At 26.1% G+C, this 18,631-nt stretch overlaps 1 protein-coding gene across 1 annotated transcript in view; it reads left to right on the top strand.

The window, feature by feature from the left end:
* The window catches only part of LOC111627863 (AT-rich interactive domain-containing protein 4B-like), a 64,435-nt gene that overhangs the window by 40,227 nt on the left and 5,577 nt on the right, over window positions 1–18,631 (top strand). Inside the window, exons 7-19 of the mRNA XM_023371527.1 lie at window positions 6,105–6,226; window positions 6,311–6,405; window positions 11,192–11,243; window positions 12,435–12,532; window positions 12,621–12,759; window positions 12,837–13,238; window positions 14,968–15,035; window positions 15,241–15,406; window positions 15,519–15,523; window positions 15,612–15,750; window positions 15,828–16,229; window positions 17,959–18,026; window positions 18,232–18,396. Of these exons, the coding sequence (XP_023227295.1) occupies window positions 6,105–6,226; window positions 6,311–6,405; window positions 11,192–11,243; window positions 12,435–12,532; window positions 12,621–12,759; window positions 12,837–13,238; window positions 14,968–15,035; window positions 15,241–15,406; window positions 15,519–15,523; window positions 15,612–15,750; window positions 15,828–16,229; window positions 17,959–18,026; window positions 18,232–18,396 (1,921 nt within the window). The remainder of the gene's footprint in view (window positions 1–6,104; window positions 6,227–6,310; window positions 6,406–11,191; window positions 11,244–12,434; window positions 12,533–12,620; window positions 12,760–12,836; window positions 13,239–14,967; window positions 15,036–15,240; window positions 15,407–15,518; window positions 15,524–15,611; window positions 15,751–15,827; window positions 16,230–17,958; window positions 18,027–18,231; window positions 18,397–18,631) is intronic.

The following is an 18,631-nucleotide window of genomic DNA, read 5'->3' as shown; positions in this document are numbered from 1 at the left end:
TATATATATATATATAAGTAGAAAATTTACTTTTAATACATATATACATGTATATTAAAAGTATATATGTATATACTTTTAATATACATATATATATGTATGTATATATAAATTGTATGTGCACATACCTGTACACTTATGTAAAACATTTACATATTTTATATAAAATATTAAAAATCAGGTTAAAATAATGAAATATTTTGATTTAATTAAAGTACTATTTGTAATGTATTTTCACCATTTCTATTTGAAAGAGTAATTTAAAAAGTTATAACTTGAAATTGATAGATCAGAAATTATTATTATTAGTTTTATGTTATATATGTGTTATATCTATTTTAATTAATGCTATTTTAGATTATGAATTCTGAATATGGATAAAATCACACAGTTTATATGAAAATTAAAGGAATAATTGTAATAAATCTGTTAATTGTCTTTTAGTTTTCTATAATTCTGTCATAAGTTTTGGTAATATCAAAATATAAAACTATGATTTTATAATAATATTTTGGTATTAAATTTTTCTATGTAGATTTTTATATAATTTGCCATAAACAGATCAGTTCCTTTTTAGTTAAATAAAAGTTTATAGAAAAATATTTAAAAAAACAAACTAAGATATTAGATTTGATATAAATAAAATTCAACTAAATTGTAACCAGTAAGCATAAGTGGATCACAAAGAGAAATGCTTACTTAAAAATTTTAAATTTTTGAATGAATAATAAGGACCGTTTATTGACATGTGCAGGGTCCTTACAGACCTGGAAAATCAGGGAAAGTCAGAGGATAAGATTTTTAGCATAAAAACTGTGGAAAGCAAATACTGGGAAATCTGTCTGTTGCTCTTGCTCCCCTTTTGATCCAAATATGTCTTTAAATTTGGTTCAGTATAGGGAGATCTATGAAAACTAGAGTGACCAAACAAATGGCAAGATTTGTCATGCTTATATCTCGTAAACTATAAATGATGATCTCACGTTTTAATTTTTGTTGGATAGAAGGTTTACGTCTGTACTTAAAATGGTGGTAGTGGTTCTCAGATGCAGCTGTGTGGGGGAGGGATAACATGAACACTGGAAATGATGATGTGGTGCAGAGTTTGGGCAGTGAAACTTTGGATTGTGAAGAGATAGGACATCAAAATTGGTATCAATTTGTATAGAATGACAGGATCTACAATATTATTTAGCAATAATAACCAATAAAATAGAATTTGTAAAGTTATAAGCTGATAAATGTGCAAGTTGAAGAAAATTTTCATAATGTCAAAGAAATTGCAAAGGAAATATGAACAGAAATGTAAGAAACATATATCATTTGAAAAGAAATTTAAAAGGAATCAGAAAGCCTAAAGAGATTAATGCCGAACGATGCAGATTGTATAGAAAAATAAGAAAACTGAGCATGACAACTGGCATGAATACATTGAGTGCACCACCTTCTGAACTGATAGATACAGACTTGGAATGTGATAACCACCAATACTTTATTTTTTTACATCTTATCCTTCCTTTAATAAAACAAAGACTAATTCATGCCTTAAACAATTGCAATTGTGTCTCTGTACACAACCCTCCCAATTTTTTTGACCTGCACATCTGGTTATCATGTTTAAAAGATAATTTGAAAGCAAATGTACTGTACATCATATGTCAATTTTAAATTTTAATTACAAATTTATCAGACAGTTTTTCATTTGTCTAAAGTCACTAAGCGTATCTAGAAAATGTGAAAACTTCTTTGTGTAGTTTATTTAGACTTATTCATTGCAGTTTTCCCCAAAACCACCAAAGACTATATATGCATTATCTTGCTTTTAGTTCTCTCCTATTCATTTTTTCTATGTTCAATTCATGCTTTAATTGATATTTTTTAGACAGTCTTATTTGAGTTTGTATCTTGAAAGCTGATAAATGTCTGGTAATTATCCCTATCTGTATAATGACATCACTTCAGAGAACTTTAATAGTTAAGACACAATGTGATAATCTTCCTACTAATATAAATTTATTGCTTTTTTCATTGCTATAAAGTGAATTTTGACAATAAAAATAATTATACACATTTAAAATAATAGTCCTAGTTTGATTGCAATATACAGTGGGTGATTGGTTAATGAACAAATTGGATAACAAACACTTTCGTGAAAGATTTTTATGTTTGGACAACGAACATGTGATCAGATAACGAACATCTCACAGAACAAATGCAAGAAGAAGCGACATAAAATAATGAATACCAATTGGTCTTCCATTGTCTTCAGACAACAATTCAAAACTTTTCGATGCGCAGGAGACATCAACATCAATGCTCAACCTGGTATATACTGATCGGATAGTATTCCTCCAAACTTTGAAACTCTCCCTTGTAATTAAACTCTCCAGCCTTTTATTTTTCTGATAGAAACAATTTTTTTATAGTATTTGCGAGACTGTTGGGTGGGCACTCATTAAGCTTTGTATCCGTTTTTATTTTCAAAAGGTGAAAGTATAACAGCAAAGGTAGAGAGTGGACAGATGTGCAATGTCTGTTGTTGCTGCGCAATATGGTTTGAGTAGGCACAGTTCAATCTTATCTAAGAAAGATACAAGACTGAAGCAGCTTAAGGAGTAACAAAAATCACATCTGAGAAATAAAGAATATTGAAGATCTCATAATGGAACCTGAAACGGATCTGACAACAGAAGAATGACAAGAACTCTTGAATGAAGACCACCAAGAAACTCAACAAGATATTTTTTCTTCTGAAAAAGAGAATGTTGATATTTGCTATTAAACATTTTTTGAAGACGTGGGATGATATCAGAACAACAGTCTTAGAATGACATCCAAACCAGGTTGAGGTTAATAGACTTAGGGATCTCTACAATGACAATGCTATTAATTACTTCTGAAAAATCTTGAAGAAGAGGGAAAAGCAATTGACATTAGACAGATTCTTTAACCCCACAAACGGAAAAAACATCACTAATAAAAATGCAAGACTGTTTATATATGTATATTTATGTATACATATAAATAAATGTAGTAAGAAAGCATATATTTTTTTATTTTTGGGGGTCTACAGAACGAATTAATCAAATTCCCATAAAAATCTGTGGCATATCGATAGTCAGTTAACAAACAATTTGGATAGCGAACAAAGTCTTGGAACGGATTATGTTCGTTAAAAGATGAAAGTAAAAGGGTTCGCACAAGAGAAGACAAAAGGAGAGAAAATGCTGAAAGTCCAGATAAGAAAGATGGCAAACCACTGTATGTGTTTTTTTTTTATGTTTAAGGTAACATTTGTATGAAGTTTAAAATATTATTAAATAACTTTTGAGATACAAAACAGTAGTAAAATAAACTTTCACACAACATTTTCTAAACAGTAATTCGATGGAAAAATCAGAATATCAGCATTCTATTGGATGGCATGATCATTATAATCATTATAGTCTTTATCATCTAAGCAAGCACATCTTTCATTGAACAAGTTTGCTGTCAAAAGACAAAGAATTTTGATATCATATTGCTTCATTTCTGTTTTATTTATCAAATAATAATAATAAATGTGAAAAANAAGAATAAAATGTTTTTTTTTTTTTAATAAAAAAATTTATATAATTGGGTGCAAAATGGGCTTAAATAGACTTAGCCAAATATTACATAATGGAAAGGAGAAATGCAGAGACCTTAACAGGTCAGGGAATCACAGATGGAATTACCTGTATGGACGCTGTATATATGTGTGAGATACCGTGGGTCACAGGTTAAATCCCTACTGATCACTTACTTGGCAGCAATCTGCAAAGACTGCCCACGTTGTCATTTCAGATGGCTTTTTATCGAGTGGTGAGGGAGATTAGCAAGTCAGTAGGCGTCCTTTCAAAGACAGGAGACAGGTTTAACAAATAAACAAAGCATTTATTAAAATCTAAGGTTAACAAAGTCGATTAAGTGCAATTAAATATGAGATAAATATACAAAGGGGCAGCTCTTAGCAGCTCAGCCTATTCTCAGAGTGAGAGAGAGAGTTCACAATGCTCTAATAAAAATACCTCTATGAGGAAACAAATGGTATGTGTTGAAAGGTTTGTAGGAATTGTAGTTCAGCGTAGGAACTGTAGTATGGAAGTTCGAAGCTGTGGGCTGTCTTCTACCGATATCTTCTCCTTTCGTTCGTTCAAGTCCATTGTATGGAGGTCCGGGAGACAAGATGCGCACATTGACAAGTATAATTTCCTTTGGATCACCCTGAGCTTCCAGGGGCTCGAGTTTTTATTTGCTTGTCATGGGAAAGGAGTCACATGATCGTCAAATGTTGACAATAACGGTGCATTCTTGACACTTATGTTTCAACTTTCCCATCTAATTGTTATCACAAACAGTGACCTTCAATCTAATTCTCACAAAGAGCATTTTTTTCTATTGGAGTTGTTTACATTTTTTTCCAACAACTGTGTCAGATTCGCGGATTTCACATATGTGTAATTAATTCATTCCTGTAAAATAGTATTAATAAATTTGTAAGTTTGTCTATCAGAATTGACTGATATAGCTATACTTCTTAAAAATGTATCATATCATATGTAATGTTATTTAATTTATATGTTTTGGAACATGTTAGTTCTAATATTATATGATTGATAACAATATCTGGTAAGTACAATAAGCAGCACCTACTGTATATTTTTATATAAATTGTATTACTAATCAATGATTGTGTAAATTATTTGTCTTATTATTTTTCATAGATAGATTTTTGTGTAAGAGGAATTTTTTCCTGAAAGATTAGAATTGCATTAAGTTATTTTTGAGTTTTGCCTGTTCTCTTATTTATATTGCTGTAAAGTTCTAAATTTGTATTTTCTAAACAATAATTTTATTAATATCTTCATAAAATTGTTTCATATAATAAAGTGTATGTTATTAATTAGTGAATTAATGAAAAGAAACTACAGTCAAATTTAATTTATTGGGACCACCAAATCCAATCTAGATGAATGAAAATCTGGATAAACTGAAATAAGTGGGGTATTGAAATTAAAATCTAAAATTCCGTACTGAAAATACTTTTTAATGATTGAAAATAAACTTATATGCTTTACTAGAAGAAAAAATATTCTTCCTTTAGGACTATACATATAATTGAATCTGTCTTCATTTGTCCTTTCACATGCTTGGCAGAGGCAATAACAAATTTACGGCAATACCGACATTTTATTTGAGGCTACATTTTCGCCGTCCAATGTAAATGAGTTAAAAAGTCCTCTAGCGGAGGTGAACATGTAGCCTCAAATAAAAGGTCGGTATCGCCGTAAATTTGTTATTGTTTCTGCCAAGTGTGTGAAAGGACAAATGAAGACGGACTCAATTATATGTATAGTCTTAAAGGAAATATATTTTTTCTTCTTGTGAATTCGTCCTGGCAATTTATTTTTATATGCTTTACTAACTTGAAACAGTAGGAACATTAAAATTACTCAGTACCTATAAACAGTATGTATTTTTATTCTTGCAAATGTGATGTTTGTGATATCACTGAAATAATGTTTCAGTGATCTCACAAAACATCGCAAAAAGTAATAGTTTTTCCATAAAATGCGTAAAGAAACAATTATTCAAACCAATTGGGATGAATAAATGGGATTTGAAATATTGATTCTGATTTTTTAATATTTGGTGTAATATAAATTAGATATTAATTAAATTTTATAATTTTAATAAACTTGTTTAAATGTTTATAAATATTATAATTTTAAGTATCTGACTTGCCATTTTATTTATTCACTATTGACATCACACAATTGAATTTGCAAAAAGATATAATCAGTTTTTTCTGTTGTATTTTTGTATCAGATATTGTTTAAAAATTTCAAAAGAATGGTTTTTTTTTTTAATAATATAAATTTCAAGCAAGAATATAAAACAAAAAATGGAAATATAAATATTTTCTATAATTTTTACTCTATATTCATTTGTAGTATTTATCTGTGTGCATTTCACAGTTAATTTTTTATATGTATTCACTCAAAATTAACTAAATTTTTCATTAAATCCAGAATATAATTAATTAAAAATATTTCAATACATATTTATAAATTTATTTTTAGCTATTGAAAAAGCAGTATTGTATCTAGAAAAAGGGGAATTGCCTTCTAGTTGGGATAAAGCTCTTCTTATGGGATTAAATGTTCCTTCTGGTGATGATGATAGCCAAGATTCTGATTCTGATGTAAGCAATAATATCAAAGTTTTAGTTTTTGTTTAAATAATTTATGATTTTTAAAATAACTTGCTTTTTTAAAATACAATTTAGACTTCTGATGATGAACCTAGTGAAGAAAAGGATCGATTTGTAGCTCAGTTGTATAAATTTATGGATGAAAGAGGTAATTTATTATATATCCCATAGTTATATAATTATAATATATTTTAAATTGAAAATTTATGATATAATAATAAAATTTTTATGTGATATTAACTGTTAAGATGACAACTGTTTCATAAGATTTAATTCTTAATAACATGAGTTAAGAAACAGGCAAATACATATTTGAATAAATTGAAATATTGTTTAATGAAAAATAATTATTATTAAATCTATTCAAATAGAGTTTTTTGTAGTGATATCTACTTTATATTTGATTCTAATATTGTTTTCCATTTATTCACATTCCTTATAATATACCACAATAACTGTCGTAACTAGGCTGGTGCAGCAGGTGCACAAGCACAGGAGCTAAGGAGCCCTAAATTGGATATAAAAAGATTATCAATAGTATAATTTATTTTTGAATTTAAAATTTTACTGCCAGGGGGATGATTCCATAACATTTTGGTTAAATAAGCAATCATTTCTACCATATTTTATATATATATATATTCTCCTCTCAAATAGGGGCAAATAAAATCTTGCACATGACACATGAAAATTTAGTTATGGCACTGATTACAATATAAGAAAATGAAAGAATGCTATAACATATAAGTGAGATTTTGAGAGTAAATCTATGACAGATTTCAGCATTCTGAAAAAGGAAGTAAAATGTTTGTCAGAAATGTAAAAATTATATTCATCAAAAGAATAATAATAAATAGACTCAGGTTATTAATAGATAATATGAAGATGAGAAAAGAAAAAATAAAAATAGTTAGAAAAGATAATAAAGAAATGGAAAGTGAAATAAGATAAGAGAAAGAAATTCCAATATAATATAATTAGTGCTAAAAAATGAGATAAAAGAAGTTGAAAATGAATGAGAAAGATAAAGGAATGGCATAATCAATGTAACAGAAATAACATATGATAGAACTAGTAGATGTATGAGAAAGAGAATACTTTTTGATGGAATGAGAAAATATTAAAATAAAGAGTAATGTCTTTAGAAAGTGATTTGGTCATAGAATAGAATATTATTTGACCAAATGAAAAGAAGCAGAGAATATAATTTGTGAAGAGATAAGAAAGTGATGTAAAAAGTGATCACATATTTTAAGAAAACAGTGTATTTTATATACTTAAAATTTAAATTCATTAAATGTTTACACATTTCTAACAAAGAAATATATAGTTAAGATAAGAAAAACTNTATATATATATATATAAGTAGAAAATTTACTTTTAATACATATATACATGTATATTAAAAGTATATATGTATATACTTTTAATATACATATATATATGTATGTATATATAAATTGTATGTGCACATACCTGTACACTTATGTAAAACATTTACATATTTTATATAAAATATTAAAAATCAGGTTAAAATAATGAAATATTTTGATTTAATTAAAGTACTATTTGTAATGTATTTTCACCATTTCTATTTGAAAGAGTAATTTAAAAAGTTATAACTTGAAATTGATAGATCAGAAATTATTATTATTAGTTTTATGTTATATATGTGTTATATCTATTTTAATTAATGCTATTTTAGATTATGAATTCTGAATATGGATAAAATCACACAGTTTATATGAAAATTAAAGGAATAATTGTAATAAATCTGTTAATTGTCTTTTAGTTTTCTATAATTCTGTCATAAGTTTTGGTAATATCAAAATATAAAACTATGATTTTATAATAATATTTTGGTATTAAATTTTTCTATGTAGATTTTTATATAATTTGCCATAAACAGATCAGTTCCTTTTTAGTTAAATAAAAGTTTATAGAAAAATATTTAAAAAAACAAACTAAGATATTAGATTTGATATAAATAAAATTCAACTAAATTGTAACCAGTAAGCATAAGTGGATCACAAAGAGAAATGCTTACTTAAAAATTTTAAATTTTTGAATGAATAATAAGGACCGTTTATTGACATGTGCAGGGTCCTTACAGACCTGGAAAATCAGGGAAAGTCAGAGGATAAGATTTTTAGCATAAAAACTGTGGAAAGCAAATACTGGGAAATCTGTCTGTTGCTCTTGCTCCCCTTTTGATCCAAATATGTCTTTAAATTTGGTTCAGTATAGGGAGATCTATGAAAACTAGAGTGACCAAACAAATGGCAAGATTTGTCATGCTTATATCTCGTAAACTATAAATGATGATCTCACGTTTTAATTTTTGTTGGATAGAAGGTTTACGTCTGTACTTAAAATGGTGGTAGTGGTTCTCAGATGCAGCTGTGTGGGGGAGGGATAACATGAACACTGGAAATGATGATGTGGTGCAGAGTTTGGGCAGTGAAACTTTGGATTGTGAAGAGATAGGACATCAAAATTGGTATCAATTTGTATAGAATGACAGGATCTACAATATTATTTAGCAATAATAACCAATAAAATAGAATTTGTAAAGTTATAAGCTGATAAATGTGCAAGTTGAAGAAAATTTTCATAATGTCAAAGAAATTGCAAAGGAAATATGAACAGAAATGTAAGAAACATATATCATTTGAAAAGAAATTTAAAAGGAATCAGAAAGCCTAAAGAGATTAATGCCGAACGATGCAGATTGTATAGAAAAATAAGAAAACTGAGCATGACAACTGGCATGAATACATTGAGTGCACCACCTTCTGAACTGATAGATACAGACTTGGAATGTGATAACCACCAATACTTTATTTTTTTACATCTTATCCTTCCTTTAATAAAACAAAGACTAATTCATGCCTTAAACAATTGCAATTGTGTCTCTGTACACAACCCTCCCAATTTTTTTGACCTGCACATGTGGTTATCATGTTTAAAAGATAATTTGAAAGCAAATGTACTGTACATCATATGTCAATTTTAAATTTTAATTACAAATTTATCAGACAGTTTTTCATTTGTCTAAAGTCACTAAGCGTATCTAGAAAATGTGAAAACTTCTTTGTGTAGTTTATTTAGACTTATTCATTGCAGTTTTCCCCAAAACCACCAAAGACTATATATGCATTATCTTGCTTTTAGTTCTCTCCTATTCATTTTTTCTATGTTCAATTCATGCTTTAATTGATATTTTTTAGACAGTCTTATTTGAGTTTGTATCTTGAAAGCTGATAAATGTCTGGTAATTATCCCTATCTGTATAATGACATCACTTCAGAGAACTTTAATAGTTAAGACACAATGTGATAATCTTCCTACTAATATAAATTTATTGCTTTTTTCATTGCTATAAAGTGAATTTTGACAATAAAAATAATTATACACATTTAAAATAATAGTCCTAGTTTGATTGCAATATACAGTGGGTGATTGGTTAATGAACAAATTGGATAACAAACACTTTCGTGAAAGATTTTTATGTTTGGACAACGAACATGTGATCAGATAACGAACATCTCACAGAACAAATGCAAGAAGAAGCGACATAAAATAATGAATACCAATTGGTCTTCCATTGTCTTCAGACAACAATTCAAAACTTTTCGATGCGCAGGAGACATCAACATCAATGCTCAACCTGGTATATACTGATCGGATAGTATTCCTCCAAACTTTGAAACTCTCCCTTGTAATTAAACTCTCCAGCCTTTTATTTTTCTGATAGAAAAAATTTTTTTATAGTATTTGCGAGACTGTTGGGTGGGCACTCATTAAGCTTTGTATCCGTTTTTATTTTCAAAAGGTGAAAGTATAACAGCAAAGGTAGAGAGTGGACAGATGTGCAATGTCTGTTGTTGCTGCGCAATATGGTTTGAGTAGGCACAGTTCAATCTTATCTAAGAAAGATACAAGACTGAAGCAGCTTAAGGAGTAACAAAAATCACATCTGAGAAATAAAGAATATTGAAGATCTCATAATGGAACCTGAAACGGATCTGACAACAGAAGAATGACAAGAACTCTTGAATGAAGACCACCAAGAAACTCAACAAGATATTTTTTCTTCTGAAAAAGAGAATGTTGATATTTGCTATTAAACATTTTTTGAAGACGTGGGATGATATCAGAACAACAGTCTTAGAATGACATCCAAACCAGGTTGAGGTTAATAGACTTAGGGATCTCTACAATGACAATGCTATTAATTACTTCTGAAAAATCTTGAAGAAGAGGGAAAAGCAATTGACATTAGACAGATTCTTTAACCCCACAAACGGAAAAAACATCACTAATAAAAATGCAAGACTGTTTATATATGTATATTTATGTATACATATAAATAAATGTAGTAAGAAAGCATATATTTTTTTATTTTTGGGGGTCTACAGAACGAATTAATCAAATTCCCATAAAAATCTGTGGCATATCGATAGTCAGTTAACAAACAATTTGGATAGCGAACAAAGTCTTGGAACGGATTATGTTCGTTAAAAGATGAAAGTAAAAGGGTTCGCACAAGAGAAGACAAAAGGAGAGAAAATGCTGAAAGTCCAGATAAGAAAGATGGCAAACCACTGTATGTGTTTTTTTTTTATGTTTAAGGTAACATTTGTATGAAGTTTAAAATATTATTAAATAACTTTTGAGATACAAAACAGTAGTAAAATAAACTTTCACACAACATTTTCTAAACAGTAATTCGATGGAAAAATCAGAATATCAGCATTCTATTGGATGGCATGATCATTATAATCATTATAGTCTTTATCATCTAAGCAAGCACATCTTTCATTGAACAAGTTTGCTGTCAAAAGACAAAGAATTTTGATATCATATTGCTTCATTTCTGTTTTATTTATCAAATAATAATAATAAATGTGAAAAAAATTAAATATAAAATAATTTTAAAGTTTTAATTTTAAGCTTAGTTGTTCGTACAGAGAGCAAATCACTGACAGAAAATGGAGTGAATAATGTATAAGCAGTGAGATAAATGTAACAAGCTAATTCATTAAATGATGTAAAATGTTAACTTACAAGAAGATGGCTGGTAAATTAGCTCAGAATAATTTAATAAGCTTTTTTCATATTTTAGACTTTACTAGGTTTATTTTATAATAAAAAAAAATACTATTTGCATTCAAAACTTACTGGTAATTAATTAATAAATAATACTTGTACAAATAAGATTTTAAAATAGTGGGATGTTAATTTTTGATTATAAACTTTGCTTTTACATGTTAATTTATCTAAAAAAATTTTTAGTATATTCTTTGGAAGATGTTTAACCTATAAAATGAAGCTAGTTAAATTATATTAAAAATTCATTAATAAAATAATAAAAAAAACACCATTACTTATTTTATATAACTTACATTATAAATATTTTTCATAAAACATAAGAAAAAACTAGCAAAGATAGAAAAATATATAAGTATAAATTAATACAATAAATTTGTTTGTGTGACTTGATTTCAGGATCAGTTTTTCAATTTATTGAACAGAAAATGATTTTTACTGAAAATGAATTTATGCATTTAGAGCAGTGTTTCTCAACCTCTAATGAATTGTCGCCCCCTTCAATAAAACCATTACCTATTATCGCTCCCTTCACTTCAAAATTCCGATGCCGAGGACCAAGACTAATGCCAAATTTGTACCGCATTGAATAGACTAGTGACTAGTATAATGTTATTTGTTTAATTATTGTATGATATAACAAATAAAATATCTAATTATTCTTAATATAATGTTTTACTATATCGCCCAGAAAATTGTTTTTCACCCCCAAAATATAAATTGTTACTAATCGCCCCTCAACATGGAAAAATCCCACATGGGGGTGATATTGCCCCCATTGAGAAACACTGATTTAGAGTATAATTCTACAGAATTATATTGTATTTATTAGACAAAAAAAATATTTTATCAGAATGATAGATTAGATTAGAAAGCCAATTCAAGATTATATAAAAAAGTCTCTTTGTATCGTTTTACTTATATCTCTTGTACTTCATAAACTTGTACTTTGTCCATTTTGCTTTAAGTAAATAAAAATATACACAGTAAAATTTATATATTCATATTACAAGTAATTTTAACTTAAATTTTTGATACAATATAATTTATTCTTTTTAATATTATTCTTAAATTTTAAATTATTTAGGTAACAAATCAAAATGCATGGAAGTCTGTTCATGTTAAAATGGGATTACCACTTGTAAATTCTTCGAGTAGCAATCAAATTAAATCTGCCTATAAAAGGTTTATATTATTTAATTATTTCTGTAGTTTGCCAATTAAACTTTTGAATTGTAATTTTAATTAAATATTTTTGTATATTTCTTTTTAGGTATTTACATAGTTTTGAAGACTTTTATAGAAAATTAGGTTGTACAATGGCAATGACAATACGTTCAAGTCGTACAAGACAGAGATCTGATCGTAATTTTATCATGACAAGAAACAGAAAACAAGACAATAAAGAAAAGGTTTGTGTGTTTTAGTATAAAGTTAAAAGAAACAAAATTTACTTGAATCTAATATTTTTATAACAAATTTTCTTTAGAATACAGAAGATAAATATAAACTAGAAGAAGATAATAACAAAGATAAAGTAGCTAAATCAAATAATACTAAAGAAGTGGACAGTGAACAGTGCAAAGTTGATGATAAAAACAAATCAAAAGATGAAAGTAACAGGGTTCGCACAAGAGAAGACAAAAGGAGAGAAAAAGCTGAAAGTCCAGATAAGAAAGATGGCAAACAAACTGCTAAAAATGAAGTCAAAGATGATGATAAAAATAAGAAGGAATCAACAAAAGATAAAAAAGAGAAAAATGCAAAGGAGAAAAAGGAAGATAAAACGTGTAAAGATAAAAAGGATGATAAAATAACAAATGAACATGATAGTAAAGGTGAAGAAGACAATAAAGGAAAAAATGATAATAATTCTACTCAAAAGAAACAGGTTAATTTCTTACATTTATTTATAGTCTAAAATATTGTCATAAAATTTTTTAACTATTTTATGTTATATATCTATGTTAAGAAATTCACTAAGGTCAACTTTTTAAAGAAATTAAATCAATGTTAATGTTTTATAAACTCTATAACTAAATAAAAGTATAAATTATATTATTTCAATTTAAAGTTTAAATAACAATTAACATCAAGAAAATCTTACACATACTGATACAAACGACCTAATTTAACTTCAGCATCGGTTTGTTATAAATATGGTTTGATTTACAGTTAAATTTATTAAAACTGAAATTCATCTTAGTGAAATGTTTTTACTGATTCCAACTTATTAATGAAGCTTTTACATAGTAGAATGAAAAAATACACATTTACAGCAATTTATAACTTTCATAATAAAAAAATTTATCAGAAAAATGATATTTTCTATCAATTTTTGTTTTTATACTTAATTTTTAATAAAATCTGCTTATTATTACAAAGTAATATAATTTCCGGATTGGAATAAAAACAATTCACTGATAAAGAAATGGTTTTGGAAGAAAAATAAGTTGAGAAAGCATAATAAAATTCAACATAGATGTTAGATTTTAATTAATATTTAAGTTGCTGTGATTATTAAAAGGAAAATAGCAAAGTTAACATTATTAATTCATTCACACAGTTATGATTCATTCCAATCATAACAACAGAATACTTTATATTATCTTAATTTCCAATAGAAAAGAATTGTTCATTTGTGTACATTGTCATGTTATATTGTGATTATAGTTCTCAAGTTGCCAAGTGCAACATTGAATTGCCATCAACTTGGTATTGTTGCAGTATAAACTAAGATTGAAATAAATAATAATAATTTATACTTATTGTAATTTTCAACTTCAATATATGATGTTACATAGTTTATTTTTGTGTTGCTTATCTAAAATTAAAACAAGAATTACAAGAATAGAAAGATGGAAACATCAAATCTATTGATATATTTGGATGTTATGCAGATTAAGAAATATTGAAATAAATCTCATAGTATTATTAAAGAAATTATTACTTTACAAAATTTCTAAAAATTTGTTATATATCTGCAAGAATAATGCACAGTATTTTGGAACAAAAAAGATACTGCTTCAGATTTTTTTCTTTTATAAAAATTGCATTATATCTTATATACAATTAATATACCACTTATCAAATTATACCACTCAAAGTTTCATATTAATTCCACTTAAAGATGAATATGTATAGTACATTTATTAGAATAATTAAGATGTTTAAAATAAAAAATTATTATTCTCATTTATATATATCTTATGTGCACATAAAGTTTTCTTTTGTTAAAATAAAAAAAATACTCTATATATGTATTATATTCTTTATGTATGACATCAGTATTAAGTGATTAAGTCAAATTGATTGGATTCTTGTTGAAAATCTTTATGGTTTTTAAAGTTTGTTTGAAAAATTTGTTACTTTATCCATTAATTTTGTCTGATTTTTAAATAAGATTTATAAAAATTAATTACAATAAATTATATAGGAAACTTTAGTTCAGAGTTTCACAAGAGGTGAGAAGACATAAGGTTTGCATATTGTAGCAAGTTGGCAGTCTCTATTTTAATTTAAATCAATAGTTTAAAATGCTTATAAAATCAAATATAAATAGCATATAAAGAATAATTTAATATTCAATTATATTAAAATTTTTCTTTTATATCTTTTAGTATAAGAAGAAAAATCAGCAGCCAAGTGAAAAATCTCTTTTGGATAACAAGAAAGACAACTCCGATGAGTAAGTTCTTCTTGTATAACTGTTCCTATTAATATACATTATCAAAAATAGGCATTTGAAAGTAAGTTTATTAACTGGGAACTGTTATAAACCATAAAATTTTCCGTAACCATTTTATTTTCAAAATTTAAGTTATAATTTCATGAAATTTATTTACTACATTAATATATATACTTAAAGAAACTTAAAAATGATTCTAATGTAGAGAGAATGATGGGAATGGAGATGAAGATGTAGAAATAGGTGATCGTGTTAAAGTGAAGTACGGACGTGGCAGAGTTCATAAAATATATGAGGCTAAAGTTTTAAAGGTAGATAGAGAGAATGGCGACAGAAAATTTTATGTTCATTATACAGGATGGAATACTAGGTAAATTGCCTGTTATTGACCTATACAAATGCCTAATTAAGATTAATATCATAATTATCTTACTTTTTAAAATTTTACTTTGTTTTATTATCTAAATTTAAAAAAAAATTTATAAAAGGTTTATATTATTTAATTATTTCTGTAGTTTGCCAATTAAACTTTTGAATTGTAATTTTAATTAAATATTTTTGTATATTTCTTTTTAGGTATTTACATAGTTTTGAAGACTTTTATAGAAAATTAGGTTGTACAATGGCAATGACAATACGTTCAAGTCGTACAAGACAGAGATCTGATCGTAATTTTATCATGACAAGAAACAGAAAACAAGACAATAAAGAAAAGGTTTGTGTGTTTTAGTATAAAGTTAAAAGAAACAAAATTTACTTGAATCTAATATTTTTATAACAAATTTTCTTTAGAATACAGAAGATAAATATAAACTAGAAGAAGATAATAACAAAGATAAAGTAGCTAAATCAAATAATACTAAAGAAGTGGACAGTGAACAGTGCAAAGTTGATGATAAAAACAAATCAAAAGATGAAAGTAACAGGGTTCGCACAAGAGAAGACAAAAGGAGAGAAAAAGCTGAAAGTCCAGATAAGAAAGATGGCAAACAAACTGCTAAAAATGAAGTCAAAGATGATGATAAAAATAAGAAGGAATCAACAAAAGATAAAAAAGAGAAAAATGCAAAGGAGAAAAAGGAAGATAAAACGTGTAAAGATAAAAAGGATGATAAAATAACAAATGAACATGATAGTAAAGGTGAAGAAGACAATAAAGGAAAAAATGATAATAATTCTACTCAAAAGAAACAGGTTAATTTCTTACATTTATTTATAGTCTAAAATATTGTCATAAAATTTTTTAACTATTTTATGTTATATATCTATGTTAAGAAATTCACTAAGGTCAACTTTTTAAAGAAATTAAATCAATGTTAATGTTTTATAAACTCTATAACTAAATAAAAGTATAAATTATATTATTTCAATTTAAAGTTTAAATAACAATTAACATCAAGAAAATCTTACACATACTGATACAAACGACCTAATTTAACTTCAGCATCGGTTTGTTATAAATATGGTTTGATTTACAGTTAAATTTATTAAAACTGAAATTCATCTTAGTGAAATGTTTTTACTGATTCCAACTTATTAATGAAGCTTTTACATAGTAGAATGAAAAAATACACATTTACAGCAATTTATAACTTTCATAATAAAAAAATTTATCAGAAAAATGATATTTTCTATCAATTTTTGTTTTTATACTTAATTTTTAATAAAATCTGCTTATTATTACAAAGTAATATAATTTCCGGATTGGAATAAAAACAATTCACTGATAAAGAAATGGTTTTGGAAGAAAAATAAGTTGAGAAAGCATAATAAAATTCAACATAGATGTTAGATTTTAATTAATATTTAAGTTGCTGTGATTATTAAAAGGAAAATAGCAAAGTTAACATTATTAATTCATTCACACAGTTATGATTCATTCCAATCATAACAACAGAATACTTTATATTATCTTAATTTCCAATAGAAAAGAATTGTTCATTTGTGTACATTGTCATGTTATATTGTGATTATAGTTCTCAAGTTGCCAAGTGCAACATTGAATTGCCATCAACTTGGTATTGTTGCAGTATAAACTAAGATTGAAATAAATAATAATAATTTATACTTATTGTAATTTTCAACTTCAATATATGATGTTACATAGTTTATTTTTGTGTTGCTTATCTAAAATTAAAACAAGAATTACAAGAATAGAAAGATGGAAACATCAAATCTATTGATATATTTGGATGTTATGCAGATTAAGAAATATTGAAATAAATCTCATAGTATTATTAAAGAAATTATTACTTTACAAAATTTCTAAAAATTTGTTATATATCTGCAAGAATAATGCACAGTATTTTGGAACAAAAAAGATACTGCTTCAGATTTTTTTCTTTTATAAAAATTGCATTATATCTTATATACAATTAATATACCACTTATCAAATTATACCACTCAAAGTTTCATATTAATTCCACTTAAAGATGAATATGTATAGTACATTTATTAGAATAATTAAGATGTTTAAAATAAAAAATTATTATTCTCATTTATATATATCTTATGTGCACATAAAGTTTTCTTTTGTTAAAATAAAAAAAATACTCTATATATGTATTATATTCTTTATGTATGACATCAGTATTAAGTGATTAAGTCAAATTGATTGGATTCTTGTTGAAAATCTTTATGGTTTTTAAAGTTTGTTTGAAAAATTTGTTACTTTATCCATTAATTTTGTCTGATTTTTAAATAAGATTTATAAAAATTAATTACAATAAATTATATAGGAAACTTTAGTTCAGAGTTTCACAAGAGGTGAGAAGACATAAGGTTTGCATATTGTAGCAAGTTGGCAGTCTCTATTTTAATTTAAATCAATAGTTTAAAATGCTTATAAAATCAAATATAAATAGCATATAAAGAATAATTTAATATTCAATTATATTAAAATTTTTCTTTTATATCTTTTAGTATAAGAAGAAAAATCAGCAGCCAAGTGAAAAATCTCTTTTGGATAACAAGAAAGACAACTCCGATGAGTAAGTTCTTCTTGTATAACTGTTCCTATTAATATACATTATCAAAAATAGGCATTTGAAAGTAAGTTTATTAACTGGGAACTGTTATAAACCATAAAATTTTCCGTAACCATTTTATTTTCAAAATTTAAGTTATAATTTCATGAAATTTATTTACTACATTAATATATATACTTAAAGAAACTTAAAAATGATTCTAATGTAGAGAGAATGATGGGAATGGAGATGAAGATGTAGAAATAGGTGATCGTGTTAAAGTGAAGTACGGACGTGGCAGAGTTCATAAAATATATGAGGCTAAAGTTTTAAAGGTAGATAGAGAGAATGGCGACAGAAAATTTTATGTTCATTATACAGGATGGAATACTAGGTAAATTGCCTGTTATTGACCTATACAAATGCCTAATTAAGATTAATATCATAATTATCTTACTTTTTAAAATTTTACTTTGTTTTATTATCTAAATTTAAAAAAAAATTTAAAAAACAGTTTTATCAGCTTTTACTTGCTGATTTAATTTTTCTTAATTAGGACTGTATAAACAATCTTTCTTTGATTAGATTAAAAATTAATTTTGGTTAAAATTTAATTATAATTAAATAAA

This window comes from Centruroides sculpturatus, unplaced genomic scaffold, assembly GCF_000671375.1.
Source record: "Centruroides sculpturatus isolate CEXI.00-Female unplaced genomic scaffold, Cexi_2.0 scaffold475, whole genome shotgun sequence".
Lineage (NCBI taxonomy): Eukaryota > Metazoa > Arthropoda > Arachnida > Scorpiones > Buthidae > Centruroides > Centruroides sculpturatus.
The sequence above is the reverse complement of the archived record's forward strand: the minus strand, read 5'-3'. Positions and strand labels throughout refer to the sequence as shown.